This window comes from Oncorhynchus kisutch, unplaced genomic scaffold (genome assembly GCF_002021735.2).
Source record: "Oncorhynchus kisutch isolate 150728-3 unplaced genomic scaffold, Okis_V2 scaffold3571, whole genome shotgun sequence".
Taxonomy (NCBI): Eukaryota; Metazoa; Chordata; class Actinopteri; order Salmoniformes; family Salmonidae; genus Oncorhynchus; species Oncorhynchus kisutch.
In genome coordinates this window covers 405,565-424,483 of record NW_022265516.1, presented here as the reverse complement: position 1 = coordinate 424,483, position 18,919 = coordinate 405,565, and the positions used below count along the sequence as shown (strand labels likewise).

Below are 18,919 nucleotides of genomic sequence, written 5' to 3'. Positions count from 1 at the left end.
GTTTCATTTTGGCGTTATAATAAGGTTGGTGGCAACATCGAAAATAGTTGTGGAAATCTGTTGCAGCTCAAGTTGACTACAAGATCCACAATGCAATGCTCTCTCCATGGGCTGGCTGGCTATATAGCAAGCAAACACACAATTTATACCAAAGACAATATCAGCATGTAAAGTAGCCAGTTAGCTTTAAACTCGCCTACAATCTCACCATGTTTAATCTGCAGATGGAGTCTAACATTCGCAACGGCAGATATACTTTTGAGGAGATGGGAAACATTGCCTGTGCTATGTCAATGCGATGCATTCTGGGTGATTCTGGGACAAGGAGCACTCTCCTTCAAGGAGTGAATGAGTCTACTGGGCGCTATCTCAAAACCCCGAAATCAGCACGAATTTCGTCAACAATAAGTACAACATTACAAATATTTTCCAAGATGTGAGAGAATTAACTTGCCATCTGTAATATCGTATACATTTGGAATCGTGGAGAATAGGTACGTTTCTCGACAAATACGCGATTAGTTTAGCAACCGCGTTACGCAGCATGACAACGTGAACGCGATTGGTCGACGGTCTGCTGGGTGGGGCGTTATAATATCTTCTATCTCTGCCATGCAATGCACCCTGGACTAAAGAGGCAGACAAATATGCTAGACCCTGCATTAAATGACACATTTCTCAAGGTAGAAATATAGCAAAAATATGATCAATGGCTCATTCGAGAGAAGACATCCTCCCAAGTTAACATAGGCCAGTATTGAAATCTGACATGTATGATAGATGTTTTCGCGATCTAAAAGTCATATTCCTATTAACTTCCAGTGTAGTGAGAGCGACTTTATCACGGTGCTACTTTTACCGGCCTGCTTGAACGCCAATGAAAACATTGAAATGAGGTGCACAAAAAACAATATAACATTCAAAATGGATGAACCTTTTGTCACTTAAAATGTGTGTTCCTATGTAACTACACAAGTTAGCAAGTGTGGTACATCTGCTAGTTCTTCCTCAGTATTAACTGGCGAGCTTCCAAAGTCTTGCTATAAGGATACCAGTTGCGTGTGTACCTCCCTCCATGCCTGTCTACTTGTTCTGTCAGTAAGATGGAGGTGTTGCTGGTCTCTGAGCCTGTCTACCTGTTCTGTCAGTAAGATGGAGGTGTTGCTGGTCTCTGAGCCTGTCTACCTGTTCTGTCAGTAAGATGGAGGTGTTGCTGGTCTCTGAGCCTGTCCACCTGTTCTGTCAGTAAGATGGAGGTGTTGCTGGTCTCTGAGCCTGTCTACCTGTTCTGTCAGTAAGATGGAGGTGTTGCTGGTCTCTGAGCCTGTCTACCTGTTCTGTCAGTAAGATGGAGGTGTTGCTGGTCTCTGAGCCTGTCTACCTGTTCTGTCAGTAAGATGGAGGTGTTGCTATACTTCTTGCTGGTCTCTGAGCCCAGGGTAACAAAGCGGAGCAGGAAGAGAGACAGAGAGGAACACCAGATCACCAGCTCCCAGTTATAGTGACACTCCAGGAAGGTGTGGTGGATATGGAGCAACTACAGGGAGGAGGAGAGAAGAGCTTGTTTAAACGCTCGTCCCACTCAAACAGACAAACAGGTGAAACAGCATTCACACCGTTACCAACTGTATTAGAGCATAACAGACAAGGACTGTAGCAGGCTGAGAATGGTGACTCACGCTGACCTGAGCACAGCAGATGAAGACTACGGAGAGGGTGAGGAGGAAGGCAGAGGACACGATCACATCCACCGACCGCTGAGGACCCCTTCTCTGTAACACACATTTTAAATACTTTAGTTGGACAAACACATTTATCCACCCACGTCTATCACACACACAACACATCTCCTCATAGACACAGAGGGGAGGTTCAGGTAGGCATGATGGAACAACAACACATCTCAGACACAGAGGGGAGGTTCAGGTAGGCATGATGGAACAACACATCTCCTCATGGACACAGAGGGGAGGTTCAGGTAGGCATGATGGAACATCAACACATCTCAGACACAGAGGGGAGGTTCAGGTAGGCATGATGGAACAACAACACATCTCAGACACAGAGGGGAGGTTCAGGTAGGCATGATGGAACAACAACACATCTCAGACACAGAGGGGAGGTTCAGGTAGGCATGATGGAACATCAACCCATCTCAGACACAGAGGAGAGGTTCAGGTAGGCATGATGGAACAACAACACATCTCCTCATAGACACAGAGGGGAGGTTCAGGTAGGCATGATGGAACAACAACACATCTCATGGACACAGAGGGGAGGTTCAGGTAGGCATGATGGAACAACAACGCATCTCCTCAGACACAGAGGGGAGGTTCAGGTAGGCATGATGGAACATCAACACATCTCCTCAGACACAGAGGGGAGGTTCAGGTAGGCATGATGGAACAACAACACATCTCCTCAGACACAGAGGGGAGGTTCAGGTAGGCATGATGGAACAACAACACATCTCATGGACACAGAGGGGAGGTTCAGGTAGGCATGATAGAACAACAACACATCTCCTCAGACACAGAGGGGAGGTTCAGGTAGGCATGATGGAACATCAACACATCTCCTCAGACACAGAGGGGAGGTTCAGGTAGGCATGATGGAACAACAACACATCTCCTCAGACACAGAGGGGAGGTTCAGGTAGGCATGATGGAACAACAACACATCTCATGGACACAGAGGGGAGGTTCAGGTAGGCATGATGGAACAACAACGAGTAGGAGAACATAGAACACACCTTGAGATATGAGCGCAGAGAGAGCCACATCTTAATGTTCTGGACTTTCTTCAGACGGAAGTGAGGCACCTCCGACTTCCTGGCTCGCCGTGCCGACGTCAGGTGACCAAACAGCTTGGCGAATAGCAGCCTCTGTCAGGTCCAACACACACACACACACACACTATACGTGTAAGTGATGAGACCTTTAGAAATAAAATGTCTTCATGTAACAATCAATGGTCAATATTGATCTGTAATTAAGATGACAGAACCTGGAAAACACACACACACACCTGTTTGTATGTCCTCTCGGCCACGCTGAGCAGGAAGAAGAAGAGCCAGATGAGACAGACGCGCACCATGAAGCTGAGCGTTACCATGGTGATCACCATGATGTCGGAGGAGGAGCCAAACGCCACAGAGATGAGCTCATTGGCTGAGAGCTGTGTCAGCTGTTCCAGGTCCTTGTACTGAGACAGCCTATAGGCGAAGGGCGTCAGGCCCAGAGTCACTGACACCAGGTTACCAAAGACCTGGTAGCCAATACCTGGGGTGTACAGGTTGACCTGGAGGAAGGTAGAGATGGAGAGAAGAAGAGATAAAGAGACAGGAGGGAGAGATGGATGGAGGGAGAGGGGAGGAGAGATGGAGAGAGAGGGAGGGAGCAATGGAAGGAAGGAGAGATAAAGGGAGAGGCGAGGAGAGATGGAGAGAGAGAGGGAGGGAAAGAGATAAAGGGGGAGGCGAGGAGAGATGGAGAGAGAGAGGGAGGGAAAGAGATAAAGGGGGAGGCGAGGAGAGATGGAGAGAGAGAGGGAGGGAAAGAGAAAGGGGGAGGCGAGGAGAGATGGAGAGAGAGAGGGAGGGAAAGAGATAAAGGGGGAGGCGAGGAGAGATGGAGAGAGAGAGGGAGGGAAAGAGATAAAGGGGGAGGCGAGGAGAGATGGAGAGAGAGAGGGAGGGAAAGAGATAAAGGGGGAGGCGAGGAGAGAGAGAGGGAGGGAAAGAGATAAAGAGACAGGAGAGAGACAGCCGTTACCTATATCTTTCATGTCATTGGTCTAAGTTATAGAGAATGTAAAGTGATCTGAGAGAAACGTGGTATATATAATATATACATATATAGGTGCCTTCCAATATCATGGAGTCCAATCTGCATTCACTACCATTCTAGTTGAGAAAACTCCCCCAGGTGGCTGAAGGAGGTGTGTTCCCAGTCTTCCATTGTAAAGCGTTACAGTCCACACCAGATGTCATCCCTGACAACAGTATCAAGGCCCTGGCTGTTACTCACCCTGTTCATGATCATACCGCTGATCTCCAGGACAGACATGTCAGCCTTCTTACAGTCGTTCCCCTCCCAGACGATGGCACTGACCCGCTCCAGACCTGGGTTGGTGCTGTGTAGCCACGTATGACCCTGTAGAGGACACAACTAGATCAACACAATAACTACCGTTACACGCTGAGGGTTTGAGGCTGATCATCCTCATTGACAAGGTCAATATGACCACGGTTACCACGGTTACGTCAGAACACACAGTGACAACAAAATCAGATAAATAGGAACATTCACGCTACCACCAAAACCTCTTAATTAATGTTGCAACCATTTTATTGCAAGTTCAGTCCCACACTTACCCCCTCCTTCTCTAACCTTTGACCTTCGATCTCTAACCCCTGATAAACAGGGTGAAAGGGTCATCTCTGTTCTCCTTGGTAGCAGGGCAGACTGCAGCTCCCTCTCCCTCTGTCAAACCCTAACATCACACGTCTAACCCTAACTCCTAACCTTTGACCTCTAACCCACCAGGTGAAAGGGGTCATCTCTGTACTCCTTCTTGGTAGCAGGGCAGACTGCAGCTCCCTCTCCCTCTGTCAAACCCTAACATCACACGTCTAACCCTAACTCCTAACCTTTGACCTCTAACCCACCTGGTGAAAGGGGTCATCTCTGTACTCCTTCTTGGTAGCAGGGCAGACTGCAGCTCCCTCTCCCTCTGTCTCGCTGGTACACGAGGAGCGACACTCAGCACAGTGCAGGAAGTCCTCCCACAGCAGGTCCTCTGTCTCTGACTCGTGTCTGGTGCTCTCTGAGTCCTGGGTCCGCAGGCTGGAGCATCGAGAACTACAGCTGGTACCGGACTTAGGAGTCTCCTAGAGAGAGGGGGGGGGGGGGGTGGTGAGTGTGTGTGTGTAGGGGGTGGAAATGTGTGTGTGATGTAGCTAAGTGTACCCACACGTTGAGAGCGTGTCTATGAACTGTGTGTGTGTGTGTGTATGTACAGTTGAAGTCGGAAGTTTACATACACCTTAGCCAAATACATTTAAACTCACAATTCCTGACATTTAATCGTAGTAAAAAGTCCCTGTCTTAGGTCAGTTAGGATCACCACTTTATTTTAAGAATGTGAAATGTCAGAATATCAGTAGAGAGAATGATTTATTTCAGCTTTTATTTCACATTCCCAGTGGGTCAGAAGTTTACATACACTCAATTAGTATTTGGTAGCATTGCCTTTAAATTGTTTCACTTGGGTCAAACGTTTCGGGTAGCCTTCCACAAGCTTCCCACAATAAGTTGGGTGAATTTTTGCCCATTCCTCCTGACAGAGCTGGTGTAACTGAGTCAGGTTTGTAGGCCTCCTTGCTCGAACACGCTTTTTCTCAAAAAGTACGATCTTTGTCCCCATGTGCAGTTGCAAACTGTAGTCTGGCTTTTTTTATGGCGGTTTTGGAGCAGTGGCTTCTTCCTGATTTGAATGGGGCCATGAGATTGAGTGAAAACTTCCTTCCATCAGCAAGGGCATTGAAGATGAAACGTGGCTGGGTCTTTCAGCATGACAATAATCCCAAACACACCACCCGGGCAACGAAGGAGTGGCTTCGTAAGAAGCATTTCAAGGTCCTGGAGTGGCCTAGCCAGTCTCCAGATCTCAACCCCATAGACAATCTTTGGAGGGAGTTGAAAGTCAGTGTTGCCCAGCAACAGCCCCAAAACATCACTGCTCTAGAGGAGATCTGCATGGAGGAATGGGCCAAAATACCAGCAACAGTGTGTGAAAACCTTGTGAAGACTTACAGAAAACATTTGACCTCTGTCATTGCCAACAAAGGGTATATAACAAAGTATTGAGAAACTTTTGTTATTGACCAAATACTTATTTTCCACCATAATTTGCAAATAAATTCATTAAAAATCCTACAATGTGATTTTCTGGATTTTTTTTTCTCATTTTGTCTGTCATAGTTGAAGTGTACCTATGGTGAAAATTACAAGCCTCTCTCATCTTTTTAAGTGGGAGAACTTGCACAATTGGTGGCTGACTAAATACTTTTTTGCCCCACTGTATGTATGTATGTATGTATGTGTGTGTGTGTATGATGTACAGTATGTACTGTATGTAAGTGTGTGTGTGTGTGTATGATGTCTTTCATAGTTGAAGTGTACCTATGGTGAAAATTACAAGCCTCTCTCATCTTTTTAAGTGGGAGAACTTGCACAATTGGTGGCTGACTAAATACTTTTTTGCCCCACTGTATGTATGTATGTATGTGTGTGTGTGTGTGTGTGTGTGTGTGTGTGTATGCAAGTGTGTGTGTATGTATGTACTGTATGCAAGTGTGTGTGTGTATGATGTACAGTATGTAAGTGTGTGTGTGTGTATGATGTACAGTATGTACTGTATGTAAGTGTGTGTGTGTATGATGTACTGTATGTATGTGTGTGTCGCTGTGCATGTCTCTGTGTGAGTGTGACCAACCTGGGTAGTGTGGAGGTCACCCACCTCAGTGTTGATGGCGTAGTGTTTCTTGTAGTGATGTGGTTTCCTGTTGCGCAACGTGCAGTCGCTGCTGACGCGCTCTACGCCCCTACGGATGGCGGTGTAGGATGCTTCAGGATCCTCCTCACTAGACGCCTCATCAGACATGTTCTCCACACCCACACCACGGCTCTGGGTCTCCTGGGAGGAAGACAGATTCCTACTTTCAGACTACAGACTAGCGAGTGTATAGTCTGTTTATACATGGTTAAACTCACCTGTTTCAGGACAGGTGTGTGTGTGTGTGTGTATTAGCTACCTTGTTTACCTGCTGACGGAGAGCAGTAGCAGTGTGTTGTGTGGCGGTGGTGGTGTGTGTGTTACCTTGTTGTTTACCTCAGCAAGATGGCGCCGATAGAGATGGCAGCTTCGCTTTTAGTCCTTAGGAAACTTTGCACTATTTTGTTTTTTTAATGTATTATTTGTTACATTGTTTGCCCAGAAAACCTTAAGTGTTGTTACATACAGCCGGGAAGAACTATTGGATATCAGAGAGACGTCAACTTACCAGCACTACAGCCAGGAATACGACTTTCCCAAAGCAGATCCTTTGTCTGCACCTCCCAGGGCATTTGAACTGATTCCAGAGGCCGACCCAAAGCAACGCCGTCGGAGGAGAGGGTGCCGGAGCGGTCTTCTAGTGAGGCTTCAGATGCGCGCACACCACCCAACGCTTCCGAGTACATTACTCGCTAATGTCCAGTCCCTAGTTAACGAAGAAGACGAAATCAGGGCAAGAGCTGCTTTCCAAAGAGATATCCGGGATTGTAACATACTCTGTTTCAAGAAAACATGGCTAGCTGTCCGTACAGCAAACGGTATTTTCAGTGCATCGCGCCAACAGGAATCAACATCTCTCCAGTAAGAAGAAGGGCGGGGGTGTATGTTTCATGATTAACGACTCATGGTGTAATTGTATCAACATACAAGAACTCAAGTCCTTTTGTTCCCCTGACTTAGAATTCCTCACAATCAAATGCCGACCGTATTATCTCCCAAGAGAACTCTCCTCGGTTATCGTCACAGCCGTGTATATCCCCCCGCAAAGTGGATACCAAGACGGCCATCAGGGAACTTCACTGGACTTTATGCAAACTGGAAACCATATATCCTGAGGCTGCATTTACTGTAGCTGTGGATTTTAACAAAGCTAATTTGAGAACAAGGCTACCTATACTCTATCAGCATATCGATTGCAGTACATGAGCGAGAAAAAAGCTCGACCATTGCTACTATAACTTCCGCAATGCGTACAAGGCCCTGTCCTCCTTTTGGCAAATCTGACCATGACTCCATCTTGTTGCTCCCCTCCTATAGGCAGAAACTAAAACAGGAAGTGCCCGTGCATAGGTCTATCCAACGCTGGTCTGACCAATCGGATTCCAGCTTCAAGATTGCTTCGATCACGTGGACTGGGATATGTTCCGGGTAGCCTCAGACAATAACATTGAAGTATACGCTGACTCGGTGAGCGAGTTTATAAGGAAGTGTATAGGAGATGTTGTACCGACTGTGACTGAAACTTTCCCTAACCAGAAACCGTGGATTGATAGCAGCATTCGCTGCTGAAAGCACGTACCCCCGCATTTAATCATGGCAAGGCAACTGGAAACACGGCCAATACAAACAGTGTAGTTATTCCCTCCGTAAGGCAATCAAACAAGCAAAGCGTCAGTATAGAGACAAAGTGGAATCGCAATTCAACGGCTCAAACACGAGACGTATGTGGCAGGGTCTACAGACAATCATGGATTACAAAAAGAAAACCAGCCCCGTCGCGGACATCGACATCTTGCTTCCAGACAAATTAAACAACTTCTTTGCGCGCTTTGAGGACAATACAGTGCCACCGACACAGCCCGCTACCAAAGACTGTGGGCTCTCCTTCTCCGTGGCCGACATGAGTAAAACATTTAAATGTGTTAACCCTCGCAAGGCTGCCTGCCCAGACGGCATCCCTTACCGCCTCCTCAGAGCATGCGCAGACCAGCTGGCTGGTGTGTTTACGGACATATTCAATCAATCCCTATCCCAGTCAGCTGTCCCCACATGCTTCAAGATGGCCACCATTGTTCCTGTTCCCAAGACAGCTAAGGTAACTGAGCTAATCGACTACCGCCCCGTAGCACTCACTTCCGTCATTATGAAGTGCTTTGAGAGACTAGTCAAGGACCATATCACCTCCACCCTACCTGTTACATTTGACCCACTTCAATTTGCTTACCGCTCCAATAGGTCCACGGACAATGCAATCGCCATCACACTGCACACTGCCCTAACCCATCTGGACAAGAGGAATACTTATGTAGGAATGCTGTTTATTGATTACAGCTCAGCATTCAACACCATAGTACCCTCCAAACTCGTCCTTAAGCTTGAGACCCTGAGTCTCGACCCCGCCCTGTGCAACTGGGTACTGGACCAGGTGGTGAAGGTAGGAAACAACATCTCCACTCCGCTGATCCTCAACACTGGGGCCCCACAACGGTGCTTTCTGAGCCCTCTCCTGTACTCCCTGTTCACCCATGACTGCGAGGCCATGCACGCCTACAGTGGTAGGCTTGATTACCAACAATGACGAGATGGCCTACAAGGAGGAGGTGAGGGCCCTCGGAGTGTGGTGTCAGGAAAATAACCTCTCTCTCAATGTCAGCAAAACAAAAGAGATGATTGTGGACTTCAGGAAACAGCGAAGGGAACACACCCCTAACCACATCGACGGGACAGCAGTGGAGAAGGTGGAAAGCCTGGTACGGCAACTGCACCGCCCACAAACGCAGGGCTCTCCAGAGGGTGGTGAGGTCTGCACAACGCATCACTGGGAGCAAACTACCTGGCCCACAGGACACCTACAAAACCCGATTTCACAGGAAGGCCATAAAGATCATCAAGGACAACAACCACCCGAGCCACTGCCTGTTCACCCTGCTCCCATCCAGAAAGTGAGGTCAGTACAGGTACATCAAAGCTGGGACAGAGAGATTGAAAAACAGCTTTTATCTCAAGGCCATCAGATTGTTAAATAGCCATCACTAGCACAGAGAGGCTGCTGCCAACATACAGACTTGAAATCATTGGCCACTTTAATAAACTGAACACTAGTCACTTTAATAATGTCACTTTAAGAATGTTTCCATATCTCACATTACTCATCTCATATGTATATACTGTATTCTTCACTACCTTTTCTTCAGTATCTATTGCATCTTAGCCGTTCTGTCACTGCTCATCCATATATTTATATACTATTATCTCATTCCTTTACAAGATTGTGTGTATTAGGTTTTGTTGTGGAATCTGTTAGATATTAGGTTTTGTTGTGGAATCTATTAGATATTAGGTTTTGTTGTGGAATCTGTTAGATATTAGGTTTTGTTGTGGAATCTATTAGATATTACCTGTTAGATACTGCTGCACTGTCAGATCTAGAAGCATAAGCATGTAGCTACACCTACAATAACATCTGCTAACCAAGTGTATGTGATTTACCTTGGTGACGGGGGGGGAAGTAGCAGTGTGTTGCGTGGTGGTGTGTGTGTGTGTATAAATGTGTCTGTTACCTTGTTGTTTACCTTGGTGACGGGGGGGAAGTAGCAGTGTGTTGCGTGGTGTGTGTGTGTATAAATGTGTCTGTTACCTTGTTGTTTACCTTGGTGACGGGGGGGAAGTAGCAGTGTGTTGCGTGGTGGTGTGTGTGTGTGTGTATAAATGTGTCTGTTACCTTGTTGTTTACCTTGGCGACGGGGGGCAGTAGCAGTGTGTTGCGTGGTGGTGTGTGTGTGTATAAATGTGTCTGTTACCTTGTTGTTTACCTTGGTGACGGGGGGGAAGTAGCAGTGTGTTGCGTGGTGTGTGTGTGTATAAATGTGTCTGTTACCTTGTTGTTTACCTTGGTGACGGGGGGAAGTAGCAGTGTGTTGCGTGGTGGTGTGTGTGTGTATAAATGTGTCTGTTACCTTGTTGTTTACCTTGGTGACGGGGGGAAGTAGCAGTGTGTTGCGTGGTGGTGTGTGTGTGTATAAATGTGTCTGTTACCTTGGTGTTTACCTTGGCGACGGGGGGCAGCAGCAGTGTGTTGAGAGGAGGGGGTGCGGTCCAACACGTCTCGTCTGACCTCAGCAGCAGGTCACAGTGGTGAGACCCTCCATCATGGAGCTGTAGCCCCTCCTCACTACTCTTACAGGTTATCCTCCCATCCAGAGACACATAGCCATTATCTGTCTCTGTGGACTTGTCTATGGACAGCTTGGACTTCTTCGACCTGGGGGGAGAGATGGAGGGGGGAGGTTAAAGGGGGAGGCGGTAGAGGTGGAGAGACGGGACAGGCAGACAGTCCCAAGTCCATCCAGCATGCAGAAATCAGAACAAGACAGAATCACTTGGATCAAGTTGGTACTAATTGAAGCCATGGCATGGGAGCAGAGAAACTAAGTTCTAAAAGGGAAGGGTTACTGGTGCTACTAAGCAGAATTCAAATAGAGTTGATTTGAATAGGATTTGGGATTGGGATGACTGTCAGTGACCATTAGATTTCTGGTGTGAAAAGGTTGGATTTTTAATACTGTTTCTAGATTGAAAGACTCGAAAACGGATCCCTTTTAACAACTATAAAGCCTTTACTGATGTTTATGCTTCGACATCATTTCCTCCGTGCTTCTCTTGGCCATAGCTTGAATAGTTGAACGAGCCGTAACGTTGGCAACAACAAAAGAAAAAACAAAGCTGCAAAATCCCTTTTTCCACACAGAAAAATGATAACAAATATGGAAGACAGACCTCTCCTTTCACATAGTTAATAATCAAGCTGCCGTGGAAAAGCATTTAAATATGGATCTCCTCTGTGTGTGTCCAGTTAAAATATCACTGTTTAATACCTTCTCATCTCAGCCAAATAATTACCTTACCAGATCATGTTTATCATATAGTGGGAAGAATGATTTTCAGAAACATATATTTACTATGTACACTACCGTTCCAAAGTTTGGGGTCACATAGAAATGTCCTTGTTATTGAAAGAAAAGCAGTTTTTTTTTGTCCATTAAAATAACATGAAATTGATCAGAAATACAGTGGAGACATTGTTCATGTTGTAAATGACTGTTGTAGATGGAAACGGCAAATTTGTAATGGAATATCTACATAGGTGTACAGAGGCCCATTATCAGCAACCATCACTCCTGTGTTCCTGTAGGGTTAAAGTTGATTTTGTGGGTCTTGATTGATTATGTTGTTATTACATTAGAGTGTATAGTTCGAGAAACAGATGACTCACAAGTCCTCGACTGGCAGCTTCAATAGAAGGCCAGCATCCCGGACTCACCTCTTCACTGTTGACGTTGAGACTGGTGACTATTTAATGAAGCTGCCAGTCGAGGACTTGTGAGTCATCTGTTTCTCAAACTAGACACTAATGTACTTGTCCTCTTGCTCAGTTGTGCACCTCCCACTCCTCACAACGCTGTGTACTACTCCCACTCCTCGTTCTATTCTGGTTAGAGCCAGTTTGCGCTGTTCTGTGAAGGGAGTAGTACACAGCGTTGTACGAGATCTTCAGTTTCTTGGCAATTTCCCGCACGGAAAGCCTTATTTTCTCAGAACAAGAATAGACTGACGAGATTCAGAAGAAAGTTCTTTGTTACTGGCCATTTACAGCCTGTAAACCCACAAATGCTGATGCTCCAGATACTCAACTAGTCTAAAGAAGTCCAGTCTTATTGCTTCTTTAATCAGAAAACATTTTTCAGCTGTGCTGACATAAATGCAAATAGGTTTTCTAATGATCAATTAGCCTTTTAAAATGATAAACTTGGATTAGCTAACACAACGTGCCATTGGAACACAGGAGTGATGGTTGCTGATAATGGGCCTCTGTACGCCTATGTAGATATTCCATTACAAATCTGCCGTTTCCAGCTACAACAGTCATTTACAACATGAACAATGTCTACACTGTATTTCTGAACAATTTGATGTTATTTTAAATGGACAAAAACAAAATGTGCTTTTCTTTCAAAAACAAGGACATTTCTAAGTGACCCCAAACTTTGGAACGGTAGTGTACAGGACTCCGTTCTCTCATACAATAGAAAGGGCCTTTTATTATTGATCAGAATCCGGGTGGAATCCAAGGGATGTTGCAGCTATACCAGAGAGAGAGAGAGAGGGTTCTTTAGTAACCTCACGGGAGGGAAAAATACACACCGCGCTTTACAGATATCATGCCAGAAATCTCTGAAGAGAGCGATGCACAGGCTGTAAGGTGAGCCGGTGGCGGCACCGTGGCAGTGTGGGCCGCCCTCCCGGGTGTTATCAGTGGTGCTAGAGCCATCTCCTTCCCTATGTACATCCAAGTGAGCTGCCTTCCTTAGACGCCTTTGGTCCAGATCAATAAGAAAGAGTACTTAGAGAGAGAGAGAGGTCCAGACACAAATCACTGTTGTTGTGATTGAAGAAAATAAAATCATTAAAATAATACCCTTTTTCATTTATTTTTAAAAATCACAAGGAGGAAGCTAGAAAATGAATGAAAACGGTTGGTTCACTGACAGAGGTGTCTACTACATCAGGTATGGTTGGTTCACTGACAGAGGTGTCTACTACATCAGGTATGGTTGGTTCACTGGCAGAGGTGTCTACTACATCAGGTATGGTTGGTTCACTGACAGAGGTGTCTACTACATCAGGTATGGTTGGTTCACTGACAGAGGTGTCTACTACATCAGGTATGGTTGGTTCACTGACAGAGGTGTCTACTACATCAGGTATGGTTGGTTCACTGACAGAGGTGTCTACTACATCAGGTATGGTTGGTTCACTGACAGAGGTGTCTACTACATCAGGTATGGTTGGTTCACTGGCAGAGGTGTCTACTACATCAGGTATGGTTGGTTCACTGACAGAGGTGTCTACTACATCAGGTATGGTTGGTTTACTGACAGAGGTGTCTACTACATCAGGTATGGTTGGTTCACTGGCAGAGGTGTCTACTACATCAGGTATGGTTGGTTCACTGGCAGAGGTGTCTACTACATCAGGTATGGTTGTGTCTACTACATCAGGTATGGTTGGTTCACTGACAGAGGTGTCTACTACATCAGGTATGGTTGGTTCACTGACAGAGGTGTCTACTACATCAGGTATGGTTGCTTCACTGGCAGAGGTGTCTACTACATCAGGTACGGTTGGTTCACTGACAGAGGTGTCTACTACATCAGGTATGGTTGGTTCACTGGCAGAGGTGTCTACTACATCAGGTATGGTTGGTTCACTGGCAGAGGTGTCTACTACATCAGGTATGGTTGGTTCACTGGCAGAGGTGTCTACTACATCAGGTATGGTTGTGTACTACATCAGGTATGGTTGGTTCACTGACAGAGGTGTCTACTACATCAGGTATGGTTGTGTCTACTACATCAGGTATGGTTGGTTCACTGACAGAGGTGTCTACTACATCAGGTATGGTTGGTTCACTGACAGAGGTGTCTACTACATCAGGTATGGTTGGTTCACTGACAGAGGTGTCTACTACATCAGGCATGGTTGTGTCTACTACATCAAGTATGGTTGGTTCACTGACAGAGGTGTCTACTACATCAGGTATGGTTGGTTCACTGACAGAGGTGTCTACTACATCAGGTATGGTTGGTTCACTGACAGAGGTGTCTACTACATCAGGTATGGTTGGTTCACTGACAGAGGTGTCTACTACATCAGGTATGGTTGGTTCACTGGCAGAGGTGTCTACTACATCAGGTATGGTTGGTTCACTGACAGAGGTGTCTACTACATCAGGTATGGTTGGTTCACTGACAGAGGTGTCTACTACATCAGGTATGGTTGGTTCACTGGCAGAGGTGTCTACTACATCAGGTATGGTTGGTTCACTGGCAGAGGTGTCTACTACATCAGGTATGGTTGGTTCACTGGCAGAGGTGTCTACTACATCAGGTATGGTTGGTTCACTGACAGAGGTGTCTACTACATCAGGTATGGTTGGTTCACTGACAGAGGTGTCTACTACATCAGGTATGGTTGTGTCTACTACATCAGGTATGGTTGGTTCACTGACAGAGGTGTCTACTACACCAGGTATGGTTGGTTCACTGACAGAGGTGTCTACTACATCAGGTATGGTTGGTTCACTGGCAGAGGTGTCTAATACATCAGGTATGGTTGGTTCACTGGCAGAGGTGTCTACTACATCAGGTATGGTTGGTTCACTGGCAGAAGTGTCTACTACATCAGGTATGGTTGGTTCACTGACAGAGGTGTCTACTACATCAGGTATGGTTGGTTCATTGGCAGAGGTGTCTACTACATCAGGTATGGTTGTGTCTACTACATCAGGTATGGTTGGTTCACTGGCAGAGGTGTCTACTACATCAGGTATGGTTGGTTCATTGGCAGAGGTGTCTACTACATCAGGTATGGTTGGTTCATTGGCAGAGGTGTCTACTACATCAGGTATGGTTGTGTCTACTACATCAGGTATGGTTGGTTCACTGGCAGAGGTGTCTACTACATAAGGTATGGTTGTTTCACTGACAGAGGTGTCTACTACATCAGGTATGGTTGTGTCTACTACATCAGGTATGGTTGGTTCACTGACAGAGGTGTCTACTACATCAGGTATGGTTGGTTCACTGGCAGAGGTGTCTACTACATCAGGTATGGTTGGTTCACTGGCAGAAGTGTCTACTAGATCAGGTATGGTTGATTCACTGGCAGAGGTGTCTACTACATCAGGTATGGTTGGTTCACTGGCAGAGGTGTCTACTACATCAGGTATGGTTGGTTCATTGGCAGAGGTGTCTACTACATCAGGTATGGTTGTGTCTACTACATCAGGTATGGTTGGTTCACTGGCAGAGGTGTCTACTACATCAGGTATGGTTGGTTCATTGGCAGAGGTGTCTACTACATCAGGTATGGTTGGTTCATTGGCAGAGGTGTCTACTACATCAGGTATGGTTGTGTCTACTACATCAGGTATGGTTGGTTCACTGACAGAGGTGTCTACTACATCAGGTATGGTTGGTTCATTGGCAGAGGTGTCTACTACATCAGGTATGGTTGTGTCTACTACATCAGGTATGGTTGGTTCACTGACAGAGGTGTCTACTACATCAGGTATGGTTGGTTCACTGGCAGAGGTGTCTACTACATCAGGTATGGTTGGTTCACTGACAGAGGTGTCTACTACATCAGGTATGGTTGGTTCACTAGCAGAGGTGTCTACTACATCAGGTATGGTTGGTTCACTGGCAGAGGTGTCTACTACATCAGGTATGGTCAGGAATGATCGAAGCAAAAACATTGACTAATATCCAGCTGTCAGAGCGACTAATATTGATAGTAATGCGGTAGATTGGACTGTGTTCTCACAATAAACAATAAATGGAGATATGACTATTATTGACTAGTATTGGATTTACTGGGATTAGACTAGGAGAGCCATCATCATCATCATCAACGTGAAGATAGAGAGATCTGCTTGAATGGTTAATCTACTCCTACAAGAAGAGGACGGTATCAACTGCCTGACTGACAGCTAACAGCCCGCTTAGATCAGGCTGTTTGGACACCATTTCCCGAGGTGAGAGTCTCCAGTCACCGACGTCCACAGGTGGGGGTTGTGCTTACAGCCCAACACCGTGCAGGACGTTTTGGCATTTGCCAGAGAACACAAAGTTTGGCAAATTCGCCACTGGCGCCCTGTGCTCTTCACAGATGAAAGCAGGTTCACACTGAGCACATGTGACAGACGTGACAGAGTCTGGAGACGCCGTGGAGAACATTCTGCTGCCTGCAACATCCTCCAGCATGACCGGTTTGGCGGTGGGTCAGTCATGGTGTGGGGTGGCATTTCTTTGGGGGGCCGCACAGCCCTCCATGTGCTCGCCAGAGGTAGCCTGACTGCCATTAGGTACCGAGATGAGATCCTCAGACCCCTTGTGAGACCATATGCTGGTGCGGTTGGCCCTGGATTCCTCCTAATGCAAGACAATGCTAGACCTCCTGTGGCTGGAGTGTGTCAGCAGTTCCTGCAAGAGGAAGGCATTGATGCTATGGACTGGCCCGCCCGTTCCCCAGACCTGAATCCAATTGAGCACATCTGGGACATCATGTCTCGCTCCATCCACCAACAGTAGTTTGACTTGTTTTAATAAGGACATTACATCAAAGTTGGATCAGCCTGTAGTGTGGTTTTCCACTTTAATTTTGAGTGTCTCCAAATCCAGACCTCCATGGGTTGATACATTTGATTTCCATTGATCATTTTTGTGTGATTTTGTTGTCAGCACATTCAACTATGTAAAGAAAAAAGTATTTAATAAGAATATTTCATTCATTCAGATCTAGGATGTATTATTTTAGTGTTCCCTTTAGTTTTTTGAGCAGTATGTATATATATATATATATATACAGTGCATTGCGAAAGTACTCGGCCCCCTTGAACTTTGCGACCTTTTGCCACATTTCAGGCTTCAAACATAAAGATATAAAACTGTATTTTTTTGTTAAGAATCAACAACAAGTGGGACACAATCATGAAGTGGAACGACATTTATTGGGTATTTCAAACCTTTTTAACAAATCAAAAACGGAAAAATTGGGCGTGCAAAATTATTCAGGAGAAAGTCGTCTGGTGGTTCCTGACCACATCTGGAGTCTGAGTGAGTGAACACCTCTGTACTGTGAGATGAGGACGAACAGTAACATCTGGAGTCTGAGTGAGTGAACACCTCTGTACTGTGAGATGAGGACAAACAGTAACATCTGAGTGAGTGAACACCCCTGTACTGTGAGATGAGGGCGAACAGTAACATCTGGAGTCTGAGTGAGTGAACACCTCTGTACTGTGAGATGAGGTCGAACAGTAACATCTGAGTGAGTGAACACCTCTGTACTGTGAGATGAGGTCGAACAGTAACATCTGAGTGAGTGAACACCTCTGTACTGTGAGATGAGGTCGAACAGTAACATCTGAGTGAGTGAACACCTCTGTACTGTGAGATGAGGACGAACAGAAACATCTGGAGTCTGAGTGAGTGAACACCTCTGTACTGTGAGATGAGGTCGAACAGTAACATCTGAGTGAGTGAACACCTCTGTACTGTGAGATGAGGTCGAACAGTAACATCTGAGTGAGTGAACACCTCTGTACTGTGAGATGAGGGCGAACAGTAACATCTGAGTGAGTGAACACCTCTGTACTGTGAGATGAGGACGAACAGTAACATCTGGGTGAGTGAACACCACTGTACTGTGAGATGAGGACGAACAGTAACATCTGGAGTCTGAGTGAGTGAACACCTCTGTACTGTGAGATGAGGACGAACAGTTACATCCACTTCATTCCCAGACTGTGTGGCACGGATACATTTTCTTCCAGAAGGCTGAAAATGGTCAGTACTGTGCAAGCCAAAGGTAGTGGGTTTTGGGAATAGCTAGCTATTGTGGTAATACAGCCTGGTCCCAGATCTGTTTGTGGCATCTTGCCAAGAGCACCAACAGATCTAGAAAAAGGCTAATGGCGTTATGCAACCTAGCACAAATTTACGAGCTGCTACCCTCTGGCAGGAAATCACAGCCTTTAAAAAATCAACAATGGGACAGGAAGTGTATGTGGGGGCAGTTCCCTGATCAGAAGAGAGTGGGGGAACCATGGTTCAACACACACAGTCTGATGGAACCCCCCCACTCTGACCAGTGTCTGGGGAACTGACCTGTAGAGTGTGTCAGACAGAGGCCTTTTAAAACAGTAGTCATTCAGGTTTATCTCAGAGCAGGAAGCACATCAAACACTAAAACAACACAGAGGTGGATACATTATCTACACTTTAACCCCCTTTACCCAATCTCTCTCCCCTTCTTCCTCCCTCCTCATCCCTCCCTCCCTCTCCCACCCTTCTCCCTCCCTCCCTCTCCCTCTCCCCCCTCCCTCCCTCTCCCTTTCTCCCCCCTCCCTCCCTCTCCCTTTCTCCCCTCCTCATCCCTCCCTCTCCCCTTCTCTCCCTCCTCATCCCTCCCTCTCCCCTTCTCCCTCCCTCTCCCCTTCTCCCTCCCTCTCCCCTTCTCCCTCCCTCCCTCCTCATCCCTCCCTCTCCCCTTCTCCATCCCTCCTTCTCCATCCCTCCCTCTCCCCTTCTCCATCCCTCCCTCCTCATCCCTCCCTCTCCCCTTCTCCATCCCTCCCTCCTCATCCCTCCCTCTCCCCTTCTCCATCCCTCCCTCTCCCCCCTCATCCCTCCCTCCCCCCTTCTCCCTCCTCCCTCTCCCTCTCCCCTTCTCCCTCCCTCCCTCTCCCCTCCTCATCCCTCCCTCCCCCCTTCTCCCTCCCTCCCTCTCCCCTTCTCCC

At 46.5% G+C, this 18,919-nt stretch overlaps 1 protein-coding gene across 32 annotated transcripts in view; it reads right to left on the bottom strand.

Moving 5' to 3' along the window:
• LOC109885278 (putative homeodomain transcription factor 2) overlaps nucleotides 1–18,919 on the bottom strand; it is a 105,498-nt gene that overhangs the window by 4,924 nt on the left and 81,655 nt on the right. For 19 of the 32 annotated variants that reach the window (XM_031820648.1, XM_031820645.1, XM_031820650.1 and 16 more), the window contains 9 exons: nucleotides 12,760–12,930; nucleotides 10,594–10,819; nucleotides 6,499–6,699; nucleotides 4,670–4,891; nucleotides 4,029–4,169; nucleotides 3,028–3,300; nucleotides 2,753–2,884; nucleotides 1,680–1,772; nucleotides 1,382–1,537 (listed from right to left, as the gene is read on the bottom strand). In XM_031820648.1, coding sequence (XP_031676508.1) covers nucleotides 1,382–1,537; nucleotides 1,680–1,772; nucleotides 2,753–2,884; nucleotides 3,028–3,300; nucleotides 4,029–4,169; nucleotides 4,670–4,891; nucleotides 6,499–6,699; nucleotides 10,594–10,819; nucleotides 12,760–12,930 — 1,615 coding nt within the window. The remainder of the gene's footprint in view (nucleotides 1–1,381; nucleotides 1,538–1,679; nucleotides 1,773–2,752; nucleotides 2,885–3,027; nucleotides 3,301–4,028; nucleotides 4,170–4,669; nucleotides 4,892–6,498; nucleotides 6,700–10,593; nucleotides 10,820–12,759; nucleotides 12,931–18,919) is intronic. The other 13 variants (XM_031820666.1, XM_031820665.1, XM_031820676.1 and 10 more) reach the window with 11 other exon arrangements.